This window comes from Chelonia mydas, chromosome 10, assembly GCF_015237465.2.
Source record: "Chelonia mydas isolate rCheMyd1 chromosome 10, rCheMyd1.pri.v2, whole genome shotgun sequence".
Lineage (NCBI taxonomy): Eukaryota > Metazoa > Chordata > Testudines > Cheloniidae > Chelonia > Chelonia mydas.
The window spans coordinates 64041871-64063526 of NC_051250.2; the positions used below are offsets into that span (position 1 = coordinate 64041871).

At 41.0% G+C, this 21656-nt stretch overlaps 1 protein-coding gene across 3 annotated transcripts in view; it reads right to left on the reverse strand.

The window, feature by feature from the left end:
- The window catches only part of COPS2 (COP9 signalosome subunit 2), a 34033-nt gene extending 16747 nt beyond the window's left edge, over positions 1 to 17286 (reverse strand). Inside the window, exons 1-3 of one of the 3 annotated variants that reach the window (XM_007066804.4) lie at positions 16994 to 17286; positions 2913 to 3026; positions 1605 to 1682 (exon numbers count right to left, since the gene is read on the reverse strand). In XM_007066804.4, the coding sequence (XP_007066866.1) occupies positions 1605 to 1682; positions 2913 to 3026; positions 16994 to 17047 (246 nt within the window). In that variant the 5' untranslated portion in view covers positions 17048 to 17286. Of the gene's footprint in view, positions 1 to 1604; positions 1683 to 2912; positions 3027 to 11351; positions 11371 to 16993 lie in introns of those variants that run through there. The other 2 variants (XM_007066805.4, XM_043524252.1) reach the window with 2 other exon arrangements.
- Between the last annotated feature and the right edge of the window lie 4370 nt (positions 17287 to 21656).

The window sequence follows — 21656 nt, forward strand, 5'->3', positions numbered from 1 at the left end:
ATACTTGTATGAGGTGAATTGAAAAATACTCTTTTTTTGTCATTTTTACAGTGCAAATATTTGTAATAAAAATATAAAGGTGAGCACTGTACACTTTGTATTCTGTGTTGTAACTGAAATCAATGTAGAAAACATCCAAAAATATTTAATAAATTTCAACTGGTATTCCACTGTTTAACAGTGCGATTAAAACTGTCATTAACTGCAATTAATTTTTTTTGAGTTAATCGCATGAGTTAAATGAGTTAACTGCAATTTATCTACAGCCCTAGTTGTGAGTTTGGGAGTTGCCCACTCCTAGTTTTCCAGTGACAACAAAAGGAGGAGATCCACTAACAGGAGGGTGTTAAATGACTATTAATCAGCAGGGATAAGGGATTTACAATGCTGCAAGAGGGCTGCACAAGCATCACACAATGGGGGATTGCTCAACGCTGTCACTCAGCAAAACCCACCAGGACATGTCTGGGTTAGTGTTTTCTAGGCACATGGACTGAGGATATAAAATAGGGGACAGTGGCATCATGCTATTACCTTTCTCCTCCCCCACCTATCCTGGAAGCAACAAGAATGCTGGGCATACAAAGACCGGTCCCTGTTTAAAGGGAAAGCCTGTGTATTAAGAACTGTAACATACCTGCAACATCCAGAGGGGTAAGAAAAACTGCTTGACCCAAATACTGCTTAGTCTAATAAGGTTTGAGATTTAGACTGTGTGCTTACCTTTTATTTTCTTTGGTAACTATCTCTGACCTTTTGTGACTACCACTGATAATCATTTAAAATCTCTCTTTCTGCAGTTAATAAATCTGTTTTATATTTTACCTAAACAGTGTGTTTTGGTTGAAGTGCTTGGGAAATCTGAGCTCAATTTACAAAGGCTAGTGCGTCCTCTCCGCACTGAGGAAGGGGTGGACTAGATAACAAACTTACAATAGTCGGGCTTCTGACCAGAGCAAGACGGTATATTCCCAGGGTGGAAGGCTCAGGAGATTTGCTGGTGCCTTTCTGTGTGTGATTTGGGAGTGGCTCTGGAAGCATTCATGCAGTCTAGCTGGGTGTGGGGCTCCACATGCTGTTGTACTGAATGATAACAGCACCTGGAGGATTTCCTGCTTGTCACAAGCAAAGCATTGTGAGACACAGCCCAGCCTGGAGAATTAAGAGGGCACCGTGGTATCCCAATTCCAGGTTGTAACCTGAGATACCGTCACACACAGCTTTCTAGAAAAATCTGAGTTTGGTCAATTTAAAGCAAGCTCATCAATGTTATTTAAAAAGGTGGCAATATACATAATAGCTGTATTTACACACAAGCAATCTATCCCAGTAGCTTGGGATGGGTGCACAGGGAAAAGTGGGTCTAACTTTCAAAACTTGTTAATAATGAGGTTAATGTTAATCATGACCATATAAATTCCCTGTGGCAACTATAATGACTTCCTATGTGGAGATTATTAGAGAATTATTTTTTTTGTTTTAGCTTTCTTTCAAACGTGATTTTGGAGATAAAAAATAAGGAAAGGACAACAATTTAAAAACTGTGAATCAATGCAATATTAATGCAATTTAGCATTTCCTAAAATGATAGCTGCAACTCCTACCAATTTGAAGTTTATTTTAATCATCTGTTTCAATGCTTTGAATCCCCATTCTCCTTTTTCACCTTCAAGCTCCAAAACCTGAAATAGAAAAATAATTCTTCATCAAAATCCCAATGTTTATAAAGCTGACATGCAAGGGATTAAAAAAAAAAAAAAAAAAAAAAAAAAAAAAAGAGCTAGTGTCTTTTTAAAAAAATTAATGAAGGTATAAAAAGAGGCTTGAAAGTTTTTTCCTGCTTGTTTTCTACCTTAGAAAGGAACATCAATTCTGATAATCCCTGATTATGTTAGGGGACTTGCCAGGGATCTCAGGCTGTTGTTAATTCACACACCTTAACTGATGGGGCAGGGTGATGGATTTTTATCAAAGACTTCATTACTCAAAAATGTTAGTCACTGAAGTTAAACAAAAACCCAAGAAAGTAGAGCTTTTAAAAAAAATCTGACTAAAAATCCCTTCCTCTCTCAACTGCACAACATTTCACTCTGACTTTGTGATGTAATCATTTCATTAGTTCTTCAGTCATCTTAGTCTTCCACGTTAGACCAGAGATGAAGATTTAGTGTAACAAAAAAGGAGTATTTTCCCACCACCAATTAAAAAAAAGCCACCAACAAAACAAATCTCTTCAGAGGCTTTCTTTATACACCATAAAGAAGCCCAACAGGCCTAATGTTTTTTCTTTTACTGATCATCTTTAACACACCACTTTCTGGTGACAGTATGCACATACTGAGAATTTATAATTCATGTGAATGACAACTCTTCTACAGGTATTCTGTCAGCTGGCATTCACAACCTGAAGCCTTTTACTCAGGATTGTAACCAACAGTAATGCATTATGTAAGAGTAAAGAAAATGGTTATTCAATTAAGAAAAAAGACAACTGGATATGGTCTCTACAGCTGACAAACAAGCTAACTGAATAAAAAAAAATTTAAAATTAACAGTTTTGCAAGGATTAATAGTTTTGCAAAAAATTTTTAAAAAAATCAGTTTTGCCACTAAACAATGAACAATATATTTTCTCGGTATGGTATTTATAAGTGTGTAAACAGTCTGGGAGCCAAGAAGTCTGATGAAAGCTTATTACCATCTGCACTAATAAGTTACACTACTACAAAAAGTTTCTCTCAAAATTCCTGGAAACAACCTCATGTGGTAATATCAGTGGGAATTATTAATGCATCTTCAATATCAAATACACCAATAACTTGAATCCAAGTAAACAATTTCATAGTAGATCAAATGTAATTGTGGATTATAGCATTAACATAAATAAAAGGGATAACTTAAAAACTAAAAACCTTCTGAAAACTGCTCAGTGCTGCTTTGGGATCATCCTCCTTTAATGCTTTGGAATTGTAGTACTGATTTTCCAGATCCACATTTGGCTCAGAGTTACTATCTTCAGAGTATTCCTACAATTTAGGAAAAAAAGGAAAAACAAAATGTTGTCACTGAAAACTGATATATGATGGTAAATCAATACACTTCCACCAAACTTAGATCGCTCAATACACTGAAACATAAAAACAATCTTGGTTGATATGAAACCTGTCATCTCACTAGAGCATCACTAGAATTCAGCCACCTTTGCGGAGGGATGGGGAGAAGGGAGAGGACGTGGTTAGAAACTCTGGCCAAGGCAAACTGCAATTCTTCTAAAAGATGCTATAAGATTCTTATTGTCCATGCACAAGATACTGCAGGAGTTGCGGTCCAAGTAGAGAGTAGAATGATTCAGCAATGGAAGATACAAGAGATTTTTGCAAAGGGAACATTCACATCCTTTCTACACCATGAAAATTCACACTAACACATGGAGGAAAACATTAATCATGATGATGATCCCAGCTGTTTCTTTGCTGAGAAACAGGAAATAATTGGGAATGTGCAAGAGTCGCAGAAAGGAGGAAGTGAAGGAGTCTGGACACCGAACAATTTAATCTAAGGAATCACCCATAATGTGCACTGGCAGACACAGAATTTTCTATTTGCTTACTTTTTACATGCTATTCAGTTTTTACTGATGACAAAATGCTAATCAGTTTTACCTTCAGCTTCTTATGCACTAGCACAATGTTTGTGACAAAATCAAACAAAAAACTGATTTAAAAATATTATGCAAACATTTAATTTATTTTAAAATTGGAATCCAACCTCTCCCAACACAGAAGTTAAATGCTGAGGATAAACTGCTTGACACTGTCTATTTAAACCCTAATGACATTCACCAGTACATTGCAGTGAGATGAACAATATTTTTTTTAATCCATTTTTTTTTTATTTGCAAAATGTTGGACTTCTCATCCCTCACTGTAACCGCCTCAATTCCCTTCCCCCATGTTAATTATTTTGTTCGCTACCATGTTATCAGTGTTAATGAAGTCCTTCAAAAGAAAGGGGAGGGAAACAAGGAAAAAAAACAGGCAAAAGACAGAAGCTTAATGTCTATATTCAGCTCTCTCTTTCCTAGAAATTCAAACTCTTTCAATGTATGCCTTTAAAAAAAAAAAAAAAGAGACTTCAGAACACTTACAATTAAGTTTTTAAATAAGGAAAGCAGCCATAGGTAAATTACCAAAACTTACAGCCAGCCCAACTGTTTTTAAATGTTTATATATAGCACCAAATAAATCCTAAATCTTCTTACATTTCAGTTCATTTCTAATTAAAATAATTTTTTCTCCTAATGGAGCCATTGAAATGGATCACAGGGAAGTGTTCTATGTTACCACAGCTAGGTGCGTTTTTCTTCTCAGTCAGTGAATTTTATTGCTTTCTGAGTACTACTAGTTTGACAGCACTGGAAAATGAACTGCTCTATTTCTAGATCAAATATAAGGTGTTGCTGTCTATCCAGAAAGCCCTAAATGGCTGGACGCTCCTCCTTGAGGAACCGCCTCTCTCCTCATGCCACACAGCCACAGTGGAGGCACTTGACCTAGATCCCTCTCAATGTAAAAGAGAAGAACCCCATGGCAGAGCATTCCCTGTGAGAGGCCCTCTGCGCCAGAACAAGCTCCACCTCCCTCAGCCTGTAGTAGTCCTGGTCTGCTGACCTTCATGGCACATTGCAGGATGCATCCATCTGAATGGGCTGCGGCTGAGGATTACATAAGGGAAGTCAATTGGGGGAGGATGTTTGTGTTTTAAAGGGAGATAAGTTCTGTTGGCAGTAACCTGCTGCTGAATTTTATTTTTGTAACTAACATTGGGGTGCCTAAAGCTCTGGACAGCCAATCCCTTTTGTTATTGTTAAAAATCTGAATAAATATATCCACAGAACAAGTACAGCATGAGTAGCAAATGACAGGCTAGCGTGTAGTGTGTTCCTCAACTACGACATACAGGGAACAAACACCACTAGGAGTGGGGACATGTTGGTCTTAGGTATCAACTGTGACAGTGAATTTTGTGATGTAAACACACTGACCAGTTTAATCCAAGATGCTTCATTTTACTAGATGTAGACCAGCATAATTTCTAGTCCTTACAGACCTGGGTTGGATTTTAATAAGCAACCCACAACAGAAAGGCTCAGTGTCCCCTTACCTGTTCCTGAGGCATCCAGATCTACGATTTGCAATTCATATAGAAATAATATGGCAAATTAAAAAAAATCTATTATTGATAAGGAGGGGAAAGATCAAGTAACCAATTACATATACTGAACAAACTCCTTTTCTGACATCAGTACATATTTTCTATTCTATCTAGGTTTTTATACAGCACTCATCACTATAATATCTGAGCAACTTCCAACAGTGCATTAAGCAACTTGACAAGTGTTGCTTGCTCCCAGAAGGAGAAATATCTTGTTTTGGTAGCGTCTTTAAATTATTATTTTTAATATAAATAAACTTGTTGTTGTGTTTGCGATAGAGAAGGCAAGATCAAAGAAATGTGCCTTACCTGTGGAGCAGAAAATGGTAAGGGCTGTGATGGTCCTTAGCTCTTGGGAGAGTTAATGCCATAGTCTCACTCTGCCCGCAGAGAAAGGTCTGTCTCCCACACAAACAAGCTTTACTTGAAGAAGGAGATGAGAAGGAACTTTTCCCTCATCTAAAAGGTTGTGGGGGGTTTTTTGGTGCAAATAGAGACATAAAATTTTATGCCCAGAGGTGAATTCAAAATATTGCAATGTGAATTAACCTAGCTATATCCTGTGCAAGACACCTCTGAACAGAATGCTCTCCACGTCTCCTGTTGTCACCTATGAGAAGGGAGTAAGTCAGATCCATTAAGAACCCATAAGACTCACCTATGGCTTGTATGTGAAATAATTCCAAGCAATAAGCATCTCATCATACCCAGGTCTAGTGAGATTACGCAGACACATAAATGGTCACATAATTGTGTTTTTTTTAAATTTCAGTAACTGCTAGATAAATTAAATTTTAATTTTAAAATAAAGTCTTCAGCCCTTGTAACTGTGAAGAAAACCTTAAAAATGTGACGCTAATGTTAACTGAGGCCAGAATATCTGCCTGAGTTTTTAGACAACCGGAAACAAAAGCTCAGACGTGCAAATAACTAATCTCAATTTAAATGCCAACATTAACAATTTCAGTGCTGATCAATTAAGCACAATCATCATAATTTGTTAATTTTGGTTGTACTGGCAAGCGTTGGGTTATGGTGTGTAGTAGAACGTCCAGTTGTCTCAAAAGTTGGTGGGGAATGAGACCCAGAAACCCAAATGGACCCAGAAATCTTTTCATTACTTATTATCATTACTGTTGGGGTATTTTATTATTATTATTATTATTATTATTATTATTTTCTTCTTCTTCTCTGGAGGCTGGACCTTGACTATACCTTTGATCAATAAATTTGGACCTTGACAAAAAACAGACTACCCCTGCCTAGACAGTGAACTCCGAGCCTACCTCCAAGGATACTGCTTGCAAGTCACCTAGAATGGAATTGACATGAGCAAGCACTCAAAGAAGAAAAACGGTTACCTACCTTTCGTAACAACTGTTCTTCGAGATGTGTTGCTCATGTCCATTGCATTCTAGGTGTGTGCGCGTACCCATATGCACAGTCATTGGAGGTTTTTGCCTTGGCAGTGGCCATAGAGTCGACTGTGGCACCCCCTTGAGCGTCACACTCATGCTATGGTATAGTAGGCGCCACTGACCCTATGCCCTCTCAGTTCCTTCTTGCCTTTCAACTCTGACAGAGGAGTAAGGAAGGCGGATAATGGAATGGACATGAGCAACACACCTCAAAGAACAACAGTTACGAAAGGTTGTTGATATAGAACATAGCTGCTATATTGTTCGTCAGGACCTGGGCCACCGTGCTTTCTATGTGAGGTAGGAAGGCTTCGCAGGCCAAGTGAACCACTCTGGGCTCCCTCACGATGTGTAGGGAGCAATGGAGACTCGACCAATGGCCTTGCATACTGAGATCACCCACTCCAGGTCCCAGGCATCGGAGACGAGGGTCACCGATGTGGATGGAGCCAAGAAACGAACTCCCTCAAACACTGATGCAGGATGTAACCTGTAGATATTACTTCAAGCACCAAGCGGTCCAAAGTCAGCCGAGACCAAGCCAACCGGAAGGGGCACAGGTGGTCGAGGAAAGAGTGAGCGGGTGGATCCTGGGAAGTGACTGGGGCACCGTCCTTGAGTGGACCCTCAAAATGTCTGCTTCTGGCCTCCCTGGGTCCTGGAAGGGTCAGACAAACGGGAAGACGATGGGTGTCATTGCTTAGACCCCTTGTCTCTATCCTTTCTCATGTAGGTGCTCAGCCGGGTAGTCCCCCAGGACCTAGACTGGGGAGGCGGAGGATGGAACGGCTTCCTGCCCTGTTGAGGGGTATGAAGCCCAAGAAGTGGAGGGTGGCACGGGAGTCTTTAAGGCTGTGGAGCCTTGAGTCCTTGAGCTCAGAGAAGATCCCCACCACGTCAAACGGGAGGTCCTGAATGGTGGTCTGTATCTTCTAGGATAACCCAGAGGACTGCAGCTGGGAGCTGCTCTTCATGGTCACTGCTGAGGCGACCACCCTGGCCACTGAGTCTGCAGCGTCTCAGACTATCTGGAGGGCCCCTCTTACCACCGCTATGCCTTTGTCCACCTAAGCGGCAAACTCCTGGGCTTGGTTCTCTGGGAGGGCCTCCTTGAATTTGCTAAGGGAGTCCTACAGATTAAAATTGTACCTGTCTAACAGGGGCTGGTGGTTAGACACCCGATATTGCAGGCTGGTCGTTGAATTAACTTTTCTGCCAAACAAATCCAGTCTCTTGAAATCTTTGTTTTTTGACGTGCCACTGACTTGGCGCTGCCTGTCCCTTTCCAGCAGCGTCATTGGTCGTATCTGCTGTTAATGAGAGCGTGTGTACAAATATTTGAACCCTTTTTCAGGGACGTAAAACTTCTTTTCTGCCTTCTTAGAAGTAGGTGGAATGGAAGAGAGGGTCTGCCTGTCTGGGACCTGGCGCAGAGACTGAGGTGCCGCCTTAGCCGCTGGAGCCGCTTTGGACAATGAGGATCCTGGGAGAAGCCAGGGTCCCCTGCCGCTCCCCAGGGTCAGAGGTGGATCCCTGACTGGGCTGGGAGGGTCTGACCACAGCGGTACCCCCATGAAGCCCTGAGGCGGGCACATGGCCTGACATAGGTCCTTTGCCTGAAGCCCCTTTCCCCCCTGGTGCTGGGGGGCTTCTTCTTCTTGTGCCACTTCTTAAGCACCAGTGAAGAGGAATGGTGCCGGGCAGAGCCCAGTGACAGCGGCGTGCTCCGCACAGATGCCGAGGTGTTCGGCGTGGGGTCCGAGCAGGAGGGCTCCGACACAGGATGAAGCACAGCCTCTATCAGGAGGGCACTCAAATGGATATCCCGCTCCTTCTGGGTTCTAGGGTGAAATTTTTTCTAGATGCTGCACTTGACCTTTCTATGGGACTCCCCCAAGCACTTCACACAGCTGTCATGGAGGTCACTAATAGGCATCGGCCTGCCGCATGACGAGCATGGTTTGAAGCTGGGAGAACGGGGCATGCCCCACTCCAGGGTGAAGTCCCAGCCGGGACTCTAACTACCACACTAACCTAACAGAAAAGGAGTACTTGTGGCACCCTAGAGACTAACAAATTTATTTGAGCATAAGCTTTCGTGTCTGAATGCATCCGATGAAGTGAGCTGTAGCTCACGAAAGCTTATGCTCAAATAAATTTGTTAGTCTCTAAGTTGCCACAAGTACTCCTTTTCTTTTTGCGAATACAGACGAACACGGCTGCTACTCTGAAAACTAACCTAACACTTAACGGCTAACTAAAGTACCTACAAACTATATACAAAGAAGATAGACAATGGGCTGTAAAGAACCGCTAACATTCTTGCAATGCAAGACCAGGTACTCTCAACCATCACAGGCAGTAAGAAGGAACGGAGGGGGTAGGGTCAGCGGTGTCTAAGACACCAGCGCATGAGTGCAGCCAACCCTACAGATACTGTTAAGGCAAAAATCTCCAATGACTGTGCATATGGGCGCGCACACACACACACCTTTTGTCAGCTCAAATGGCAGAGGTCTATGCCATGGTATAGATCCAAAGGTTTTAATCGTGCTGGTGTCCATATGAAGGTCAATATGGTTCCATATCATTACATTTGTTTTTCTTTTTAATTTACGAAGTCACATACAAAACCCACTACATTAAAAGAAAGTTAATTTCACAAAGTCTAGCACTCGCAAATTAAGAAATACCAGAATTAAAACTGTGTATGCAGCCTTAATCCAGACCCTTTAAGTGTATGCATTTAGATAGTCTTTAATCACAGGATCACATACTATTTTCTCCAGAAGATCCCTAGGTCAGTCAATGCATAGGACTGATAGTGTTCAAGAAATGAATCAAGGTTTTATATTGAAAGTGGCAGGGGATTGTGGGGCGGGGGGGAAGGGGGAGAGGTAGGATTGTCTCCTGTTTAGGACAGTTCAGTGCCATCTTGGGGCAATGGATTCTATCCCAGACTGTGCCACAGAGTTAGCATGCGATGCTAGGCAGATCACTTAAAACAACTTTTCACAGGTGGCCACTAACTTTGTATTCCTCATTTTCTGAGTGCCCAATATGAGGGACCTGGGGCCTGATTTGTACAAGTGCTCACCAATCACAACTGCTAATGAAGTTGATGGGAGTTCTATTCTGAACGTATAAAATGGTATAAAATGTAAATACTCTGAGAAAATAAATCAGACCCTAGCCCTGACTGGTAGATGAACTCCAGCTGACGGGCACTCAAATTGGGTACCCAAAGTCAAACAATTTCTCAATGCCTTAATTTCTCATCTGTAAAAGAGGGATACCACCATTTTACCTCACCGGGATGTTGTGAAGATAAATCCCTTAAAGTTCACAAAGCATTAAGATACTATAGTAATGAGTGCCATAAAAAGCCCATGTGGAAATTAATAACTCCGTATTCTGAGCAGGGTGTGCAGTAAATAAGACATAACGAAGGAGGATAAAATAAAATCTTGGATACCCATTCAGTGAGGACTGTCCAGCCTGTCTCCTGAATGAGGCAGTTTTCTTTGAAAATAATAGTATGTGATCATGTAATTAAAACTATTATAGTGCATATGCACAAGGGGGCCAAATTAAGGTCACAAGAGTCATCTTAATTCTGGCACTTCCTAATTTAGGAGTGCATGACTTTACAACTACTTTTAATGTAGGGTTTTGGTTTTTTTAAAATGAAACACATATGTTTAAAATCATGGCAATAATGAAGACTAAAGACTGGGACATTTAAAATGTCAATTGTTTTCTATAAAAAGAGACAAATCCATTCAACCACTTGCCAATGCAAAGTAGGCAACTTTCCCCGGCTACTGGGACATTTACCCATCAGTTTCAGTAGAATTTAAGCATTCATTTTCAAACAAAATATAGCTCTTATGTTTACAAAGACAGCACAGCACTGATTCACACCTATGAAACTGCCTTTCTGAATCTATATAAAGACAGCCTGAAACAAAAAGAATGTGACTGCTTATCTCCAAATCTTGGCCACAGCACACAGCCTGTGGAAAAGGAATCCCCCTAAGGCCAGGGGACACCTCTCTCATACCTGGGCCAACCCTTGACCATGTGGACTTGTGGCTTCCCCAGATGGGTGTAAAAAGCTGGCAGATCTGTGTATTGTCAGTGTCACTGGCCCTTCCTTGAAATTCCAGATGTACACCAGCATATAGAGAACCTCTACAGGACTTTGCTCTGAGGCATAAGGCTGTATGCTGTCCGAACAGGCCACTGGAATCCTTGCAGGAGAAGTGTACTACTCCAGTGTTTGAATTCACATTGAACCACATTAGGTACTCCTGAACTAAGCCTGGTCCTCGGAAACCAAATGTGTGACACACTCGCAAAATGCAGCAAGAAAATGAAGAAACTTTATTTCTTAATATACCTATCCTTAACATTTATGCACTTTCATATTGCAGGACACAATGTTTTCTTTAGCGCTATCCTATAAGTCTGGATAATTTTATAGTATGGGTTGAACAGGAAAGGAAAATGGGTTAAGTAGACTGTAGGTGTATTAGCTGATTGCTACATATATACTGATTGTAAATAATCCCTTCCAAGTGGAATTTCTTCCCCATCACCTCAATACCAATCCTCTCCTTCACCTGGGAAGTAAAATACGAGACAACAGAATGCAGATCCAGAGCTTATTTTAAAAGATTTCTATAAGACATTTACAGATGAACAGCACTGACTCACCCAGTATGAGCAAGTCTATTCCCAATGGGCAGTCAGAGTCAAGACTGAAACAAAGTTAAATAGAGTGTAACTCTAAAGACCATTTGCTAACCCTTAGTCATCTTAAAATCCAAGTCTACACGAAGGCTGTTATAAAGCTGAATCACATCATATAAGTGAAATTAGCCAAGATCATAACAGCCTATAGCAGTGCAATGTAGTATAACAAAATCAAAAGGGACACTGTCAACTTAAAAATATATATACACATTTAAGTATTACATAGAAATTAAAATTTTAATAACTAGGTTTATTATATGTGGAAATGGAGAAAAAATCAATTTGTCAATTTTGTGCATTTACAGCATCTTGTTTCACTACACAAAACACTGAAAACTGTTTTTGTTTTATCATCACAATTAGCAGGGAGACTCAGTAGTATGAGTTATATATATATATATATATACACACACACACACACGCGAAGCTACTTTAAAACTCAGTTTTTGAAAGAGATTAGATTTTAAGATGGTTTTCTTTAAAAAAAAAAATCCCCATGAATTTGTTTTAAAAGTTCTAAATTATTTCATTGCAAGGGTTAGTATAGCCTCACTTTTAACAATATCATATTTTTGTTTCCCCTTTCTTTTGGGGGGAGGGTGGCAGTCCTTCCTTTAAACATTTTGCCCAAAACTCAAAAGTTTTAATGTTTCCATTAGGTTTAATGAAAAATAAGTTTCATTTCAAGACACAGTTTAAACACATAAATGGCAAGAAAGACTGCCTTACTAGATCAGCAGTAAAAGGGTTCAATTAGTGAATTGAGAACACGAAACAGATTTCTGATAACAGTACGAGAGAGAGAGAATCTCTCTCTGAAAATGAACATTTTTGCAAAATCCAGGGAAGTCTTGCATATGATAAGATGCATACAGCAAAAAACTGCATTGGGTATGAAGAGCACTTGACACACCGTGTAGTTAGAGTTATTTGATACAATCTGACGCAAGTACAATGATAGTGTATCGTAAGGAGCGAATGAGAATTTAATTCAGAATGCTACTCCTCAAACAAACGTCTGATTCCAAGACCAATATTTTAAGGCCTAGACAACAATAAATAAAAAGAACAAAACGTTTTTAATCCATTAGGTTCCCTTACATGAATAACCATGAAGTCCTAGATATTTTGACAGCATCTGAAAACCTATATCTTAGACAGCAGAAGGCACCTGTGTCCCGCTGTGAAGCATACTAACAAATTAATCATTTTTAACACACATGCTAAGATCACTTTCATAAAAGCATCTGAAATCTATTACCAACCTCCTGGGCTTCATGGGTGGATTTCTGGCAGAACATACCAATTAGATACTATATGTTTCTATTCAGGAACAAGCTGCTGCTGTGAAACTGAGTGTAAGAAACAGGGTTCTAGGTCTTGTTGGATACCTGGAATACTCCAGGAAAAAGGCAGATAAATATGGAGTACTGAATCTGTTTCCTGATAAACTCTCCCTTTTCTTTAGTATTTTTGTCTCTCTCCAACATTCAAATAAAAAAATGTATCATACAAAATAAATCTTTAATGCAATATAGTCTAATTGCACAGCTAACAGATTTGGCTCCCAGCCTCCCAATTTTTAAAAGTGAATTTAGGGTTACAGATAATATCATCTGCCTGTACCGTTCTCTATTTATAACAAAACCAAACAAGCCCCCATAGATGTGTTGTAAGTACTGCCAATACAAGTTTTACCACATGGCAACATCACAGTGCATGGAAAGATCACTCCCAGACAAGGATAAAATTCAGACTCCATGTCTATTCTAAACCAACTCCCAAAAAGGAGGGCAGTTGTGATTCTACCCGCCCCGCAACATGGGCAACTCTTTACTAGGAACTGGACTGAGACCACTGATTAATTTCAAACAAACAAGGCAGACTTTGAGAGGACTTAAGATATAATGCTTTCCATAGTGACAAGTAACTATAGCCTTATTTACTAAGTCATAAAATGGAATAATACATGTTATAATCAAAGCTAGCACTTCCAAACAGATATAACTACCTCTATCTGTGAATGTCATAAAACATTTATATACAGAAAGTTTTACCATTAAGACAATGAAAAACTAAGCAGAAATAGCAAACTATGATTTTATAATATTACAAAATGGTAACCCCATATCTGTTTATCACAATAATTACCACAGTGATATTACCAGCTTGATAAAAAACTCAAGATGGGAAACTTGGAAGAAGCAGACACTTTGGAATATACATATTCCAGTTCTAGGAAAGTGCACACCATTTGGATACTATCAGAGATAAGACATGATTCCCCAACTCTATATATCCGGTAGATCAAAATCTGTTAAGGAGGGTGTAACTGTTCTATTTTTTACAAAGTCTGTTAAAACTGTTGGCACCTCAAACAAGTTACACTCACTTCACTTTACTTCTTTGGCCTAGCAAACACTGATTTCGCCACTAACTCAGGCCAAGTCTACACTATAAACTTACATCAGTATAACTACATTGCTCAGGGGTATGAATATCCACAGCCCTGAGCAACACAGTTACACTGACCTAACCCCCGCTGTAGACAGCACTATGCCGACAGGAGGGCTTCTCCCACCAAAACAACTACCACCTCTCACAGAGGTGGATTAACTACACCAATGGAAGAAGCTCTCCTGTCAGCATAGTAGTATCTTCACTGAAGAGCTACAGTGTTTTAGCCCTCAGGCTGACTGCTGTTGAGTCTTCCTCCCTTTTTAACCTTCCAAAATACTCTCCATAGTTCAGAGTTGCCCTTTTACTTCTAGTGCTTTGTTTGTCTGAACCTCTTGTCCTACCTCCACTCTTCAAGACCTCCTTCTATACTAGTCTTGAATTTGAGCTTGGGAACCATTGGCCTCATCCTCCTCTTACACCAGTTTAATTTCAACAGTTTCTCCTGTTTTACACCAACATGCTGGGAGAACCAAGTCCCAGGTTTAGAGAAAGTACATTTAACTAATTTCTAACATAGCCTACATCTATACAGTAGCTAGCAAAACTAGAACACATTTGAAAACATTGTTCTTGCATTCCATGACCCCATCCATGCTGATCAGCCCACGCATGCAAGAAATTAATTTAACTGGAATAACGTTGATACTTGATTAAAACTCTGTCCTTCCACCCGTAAGCCAAAATTGCATCTAAAAACCTTTTCACTCTAATTCAATATTAATGTGTCCTGTGATGCATTATATTCTAAAAAAGAGAACTTGTACTAACACAAACACACCCAACAGTTGAAACAATATCTAGTTTCAGTGTGTTTTAAGTAGTCTTGGCAGAATTTCATAATTTTGATAAATAATATCAATGTTCATTTTTAAGCTTTTAAAAAGATTTTTATTGACTCAATTTCCCTTATAATTTTGTGAAAATTTATGGGGGACGTTAGACATTTAATGACAGTAGACACAGATTCAAAAAAGTAAACCTTTGTAAACTGTTAAAACATTGTCAACATCATGTCAAAATGCATAAAGCAAATATCCTTAAATCAACAAATCATACCTGTTTTTACTATTCATTCATTAGTCCATTTATAACAAGCCTAATAAGGAAGTTCAAATCACTGGATTTTTACTCTAATAAGTTCTCAAGCAGCATTTTTCTTATTTTGCCTATCTGTACATTTCAATTATTATTGACAGGAATATTTTGTCAGTTTGTGCGCGCATGGCGACATCAACATTTATCAATAAAAACTGAATCCTTCCAAGCCTTGTTTTACAGGAAAGGTCTGAGAAGGGGTGTTCAGTGACTGATGTTGAAAATGTTCTTTTGAAAGTAAATTTTGTGAATATTTGTAATCAGCCATAGGAATAAGAATTCAGAGAACTTCTTCCTGTGACTAACCAGGAAGCATACGGAAGCAAGAAACAGCAGTTATTTCTCCTAGCACATTGGCAGCCAATAAAGCATAAAATTCAGACTTAACATAAGGTAAAATTCAACTGCAGCCAGTGGAGTTGCACTGACTTATACCAGGCCTACATTTGGGACATTGCACTTCAATATGACTTTCCAATTTTTTTAAAACTCTCAAAAAAACACTTGTATATCTTTTGACATACATACAGAATGATTTGGTATTTTATTCTGTAATATGGACAAAATATTTCAAATTAGAATCTGTTCTGATAAACATGTTTGTGAAAAATGGCTGCCAACTGATGAAGAAACAAACTGACCCACAGTATCTTTTTGAATATTCTGATAAGAACAATTTCCATTTTATAATGTACATAATTAAACTCAATTTCATTTAAAAACACGTCTCTAAAATAATTTGTGTTCATATTTAGGAGGTAAGTGAAAGGCTAGAAAGTCAATGTGTACATGTCAACCACTCTATCTCAATTAAAAATACATGCATAAGACTGGACTGGAGAAATTTTTCTAAATTTTAGATGTCAATCATGCATATATCCCAGATCACACGGAAAACTGTTAAATTTTAAGAACTTGCTCTAAATACTAAGGAATACTACAAGACTTATTACATAGAAATTCTTCTCAAAAATGAGATTTTAGGGGGTTATTTATAAAATTAAACAGTATATGAAATGCAGTTCTAGTTTACACTAAGTGAAATACACATCCCAGAAAAACCTTTGGAATACAGAATACTCAACTCTTTAAAAAAAAAAAAAAAAAAAAGAAGCTCAGTGTTATCATTCTACCGAGAATTTAAAAAAGCAAAGCCACAGAAAACATTGAATTAAGACTGATTAGACAACACAGTGAATGTATTTTTTGTCCAAACATTATTTCTCAATACAACTGAGTCTCCCCTCTTAGAAATGTTTTTATTCCTCACATTTGCTTTTAACAATTTCAAAAATATCACTATGAAGCCAGATAACCCTACTAAACACAAATTCCCTCAGACAAATCAGTTTCTATTTTTCAATAAAAATATGTTATTGTCCATCTGAGAACATAAGGACAAAACAGAACCAAAACAAACACTGCCACCAAAACCACACAAATGACAAAAGCAAATCCCAATTCTACCTCGAGAGCAAGGAAGTTAAAAATAAATACATTAATGGTATATTGCAGCTGAAGTGATATGTGTAGCAGGTAGATCTGTCTCCCAGCTTCTCCTGCTATTCCCCCCCCCGCGCCTTAGTAGGATCCTAGAACATGATTACAAACCTCCCCCCAACCCAGAATTAACGTATCCCTTTACTTCGCGTGAGCCAATTTGCTAGGCTACAGTGAGAGAATTACAACCCCCCTAACCCTGACCCCCTGGCTGAACTGAACAGGGGCCCAGACTTGTTGGGCCTGAAGGGGCAATTCTGGGGCCTAACTAAGTTCCTAGGGCTCAAGTGGCCTGTTTCTCAGGGGGGCAGGAAGCATAAACACTGGTGAGGCCTGGTCCAAAATCAGCGCCAGCCCACCCCCCAAGCCATTTTCTGCCTCCCCTGGCCCCCAGAGGGAATGGGGAGCCAAACTCGTCCTGTCACTGCTCCCTGAGAAGGCAGCGTCTCAGAGGGCTGAGGCAGAGACATGCACAGAGAGGGGCCCCCGCGCCAAAGAACCCCATCGCCCCGCCACCCAGCTCCCGCTCGCCCCCCCCCAGACCTCACCAGATCATAGTCCTCTTCATCATCGCACATGAAATCATCCTCCATGTCAGACATCTTGGCCGGAGGACGGGCGGGGGGGAGGGGAAGGAAGGGGACAGGGGGAGGGACGAGAGACCGGAGCCAGCCCCCTTCTCCCACAAGCCTCCGCGGCTTCTGCCCAATATGACTCCGCTCTGCTAGGAACCGAAATTTCGTTCTCCCCCGCTAGCCCCGCCCGTGGAGACCCGGAGCGGAATAGCGGGTGCACCGCGCTTCAGTCAGTAGAGCGGCTGCAGGGCCCTTAGCAGCCAGGCAGGGCCTGGTCTTCTCGGCCCCGCTCCCCTCAAACCCGGCGCCGGAAGTCCCTTGGGCCCGTAGGGACAGCGTTGCTTCCCCACTAAAACTCAGCAGGGCCCATGGGGCAACACTATTCCCCCCCCCCACACTCGCACACACTGTAAACTGTAAAGCAGTGGGGTACTAGCCCTTAAGGGCAGCCTCACTTCTACCGTAGCTCGGTAGGGCCCATAGAGGCAGCTCTCTTCCCCCACTGCAATCAGGAGGACCCTTAGGAAGAGGGCTGCCTCCTCCCATGTACATAAGTGGAGCCCGTAAAGACAAGTATCGGGATAGCCGTGTTCGTCTGTATCCATACAAGCAAGGGGGGGTCCCGTGGCACCTTAAAAACTAACAGATTTATTTGGGCATAAGCTTTTGTGGGTAAAAAAACCCCACTTCTTCAAATGCATGGTCTGAAGAAGTGGGTTTTCTACCCACAAAAGCTTATGCCCAAATAAATCTGTTAGTCTTTAAGATGCCACTGGACTTCCTGTAAAGACAGGACTTCTCCCCCCATTGTGTCACTGGAGCACATCATTGGAGACCCTCTGGGGAGCACTGTTTCTTCATTGCAACAGCGCTGTGCCAAATGTGCATGAATGTAAGACCGTGAAACACAGAGAAACTTATTCTGGGGTCAGCTGTACTAGTTCTACGTTGATGTCATTGATTTCACTCAAGTTGCTCCTAATTTATATTGGGATGAGAGCAGAATGAGACCCAGAGTTCACGTGCTCTAAACTACCTGCTATACACTGATGAGGCAAATCAACTACCCCAGACTGGGGATTCAAACTACTGCCCCATTCAAAATCTCTGAAAATAATAATAATGCAAAATGCCTTATGTATATTAATTGATTAATCAATAGTAAGAGGCTAATTCCTGTTCTTTTGTTTGCTTCTTTTAGAAGCATAGAAGTATCGAATAGGAAGGGACCTCGAGAGGTCATCTAGTCCAGTCTGCTGCACTCAAGGCAGGACTAAGTATTATCTAGACCAGGGATCGGCAATCTTTGCCACACAGCCGACCAGGGAAAGCCCCTGGCGGGCCGGGCAAATATGTTTACCTGCTGCGTCCGCAGGTTCGGCCAATCGCAGCTTCCACTGGCCGCAGTTCGCTGTCCCAGGCCAATGGGGGCTGCGGGAAGTGGCGGCCAGCACATCCCTCGGCCCGCGCCGCAGACCAGTGGGAGCTGCGATCGGCCAAACCTGTGGACACGGCTGGTAAACATACCAGCCCGGCCCACCAGGGGCTTTCCCTGACAGGTCCCATGCCAAAGGTTGCCGATCCCTGATCTAGACCATCCCTAACAGGAGTTTGTCCAACCTGTTCTTAAAAATCCCCAATGATGGAGATTCCACAACCTCCCTAGGCAATTTATTCCAGTGCTTAACCACCCTGACAGTTAGGAAGTTTTTCCTAATGTCCAACCTAAACCGCCCTTGCTGCAATTTAGGACCATTGCTTCTTGTCCTATCCTCAGAGGTTAAGAAAAACAATCCTTCTCCCTTCTTCTTGTAAGAACCTTTTACGTACTTGGAAACTTATGTCCCCTCTCAGTCTTCTCTTCTCCAGACTAAGCAAACTCAATTTTTTTTCAATCTTCCCTCATAGGTCATGTTTTCTAGACTCTTCACTGGACTTTCACCAATTTGTCCACATCGTTCCTGAAATGTGGCACTCAGAGCTGGACACAATACTCCAGTTGAGGCCTAATCAGCGCGGAGTAGAGCAGAAGAATTACTTCTACTGGCTTGCTTACAATACTCCTGCTAATACATCCCAGATTGATGTTTGCTTTTTTTGCACAGCGTTACACTGTTGACTCATATTTAGCGTGTGATCAATTATGACCCCCAGATCCCTTTCCGCAATACTCCTTCCTAGGCAGTCATTTCCCATTTTGTATGTGTGCAACTGATTGTTCCTTCCTAAATGGAGTACTTTGCATTTGTCCTTATTGAATTTCATCCTATTTACTTCAGACCATTTCTCCTGTTTGTCCAGATCATTTTGAATTGTAATCCTATCCTCTAAAGCAGTGGTTCTCAAAGCCGGTCCGCCGCTTGTTCAGGGAAAGCTCCTGGTGGGCCGGGCCGGTTGTTTACCTGCCGCATCCGCAGGTTCGACCTATCGCAGCTCCCACTGGCTGCGGTTCACCACTCCAGGCAAATGGGGGCTGCAGGAAGCGGCGTGGGCTGAGGGATGTGCTGGCCGCCCTTCCCGCAGCCCCCATTGGCCTGGAGCGGCAAACCGCGGCCAGTAGGAGCCGTGATCGGCCGAACCTGCGGATGCAGCAGATAAACAAACCGGCCCAGCCAGCTGGGGGCTTTCTCTGAACAAGCGGCGGACCGGCTTTGAGAACTGCTGCTCTAAAGCACTTGCAACCCCTCCCAGCTTGGTATCGTCCGCAAACTTTATAAGTGTACTCACTCTGCCATTATCTAAATCACTGATGAAAATATTGAACCCAGAACCCTCCAGGACCCCACTCATTATGCCCTTCCAGCATGACTGTGAAACACTGATAACTACTCTCTAGGAACAAGTTTTCAACCACTAGACCCGCTAAATCAACTGCCAGTGGATTGATCTCAGAGCGTCAATCCCTGCTGTAGCGTAGACCTGCCCTAAGTAATTTTTGACTTGTTCTTTCCCTATTTTAGATGCTGATCCTACCTCATTTTTGCTGGGATTCACTATGTTAGACTTCCACTCGCCACCAAACTTCTTGGTGAAAATTGAAACAAAGAAGTCATTAAGCATCTCTGCCATTTCCACATTTTCTGTTATTGTCTTTCCCCCTGCATTGAGTAACGGGCGTACTCTGTCCTTGGTCTTCCTCTTGCTTCTAATGTATTTGTAGAATATTTTCTTGTTTCCTTTTATGTCTCTAGCTAGTTTGATCTCGTTTTGTGCCTTGGCTTTTCTAATTTTGTCCCTACATACTTGTGTTATTTGTTTATATTCATCCTTTGTCATTTGACCGAGTTTCCACTTTTTGTAGGACTCTTTTTTGAGGTTTAGATCATTGACTATCTCTTGGTTAAGCCACAGTGATCTCTTGCCATACTTCCTATCTTTCCTATGCAGTGGGATAGTTTGCTCTTGTGCCCTTAATAATGCCTCTTTGAAAAACTGCCAACTGTCTTCAATTGTTTTTCCCCTTAGACTTGCTTCCCATGGGATTTTACCTACCAACTCTCTGAGTTTGCTAAAGTCTGCCTTCTTGAAATCCGTTTTAGTACCCTTCCTAGGCTCTGAGTTCTTTACACTTATTCTTTATCTAAGCAAAGAATATTTCAGTAAAAATTTAAAAAATCTATAACTCTTAAACCTTCTAAAGGTCAAGAATATTGGGCCCTCAAAAATGAACTTATTCACCATGCTGGTTTGTTTGGGGGATTTATGTACCATCTAAGCATTCTCTGGGTGCAAGCTCAAAAAAGCAAGTTTTCACAAAATATATTAACCACTCAAGCTAATATGTATTTCCTTTATACAATGCCCTCCATCCACTTTTGAAGGACCCTTCCCAAGGCACTTCCCAGGCAATATATGTATAACACCACTGATAGGCAGACTCATCTTGGATAGAGGGCACAAGAATGTCAATGCTAATATCAGATTTAAACGTATGGGAGGAAATTCATGGCATTGGTATAAAATTAGGTTTATGTCAAATAAATCTCGTTATGGTTTTGGTCTATCTTTTGATGTTTTTCACTCTTAGTTTTTCACTCCTTCATCCCCTCCATTTGAAAATTCAGCTAGAACCACACACAAAAACATATGTATTATTCCGCTCCTTTCTCCTGGATATCTCTTGGAGAATCTCTTATTTTCCTTCTTCTTCCAGTCACCCTCTCTAGGCCTCTGCTGCAACTGCCCTCCTTCCCCATAATGCTTTCTTTTACTGACATAGGGAAGCAGACTTCCTGCTCGTGCCTTTTCTGCCCCCTCCACACTATATTCTAAAAGCTAACCTATCATCCTTTATTATTGTTATTTGTTATAATGGCAAGAGTGTGCTAGATGTTTCCTGGAGTGGTAGATCCAGGCAGCACCCTCCAGCTCCCAACTGGACAGGTGGTTTGAAAACAGCAACTGCTTCCACGTAGCCACCAAGCAATACCAGCAACCTTGCCAACTAGAGTCTATTTCCTCTTTGTGTGACTCAAAAAGAGGGAACAGACCTCAAAATTTATTTGACAAGTTGTAGTCAAAGTCAAACAAAGCACTAAATCACACATCTGTATCACAGTGTAAAGTGTATCATCTTTTGAATGATTATTGCTGAAATACAGGATAATATATTGACTTAGTATGAGGTGAGGAACAC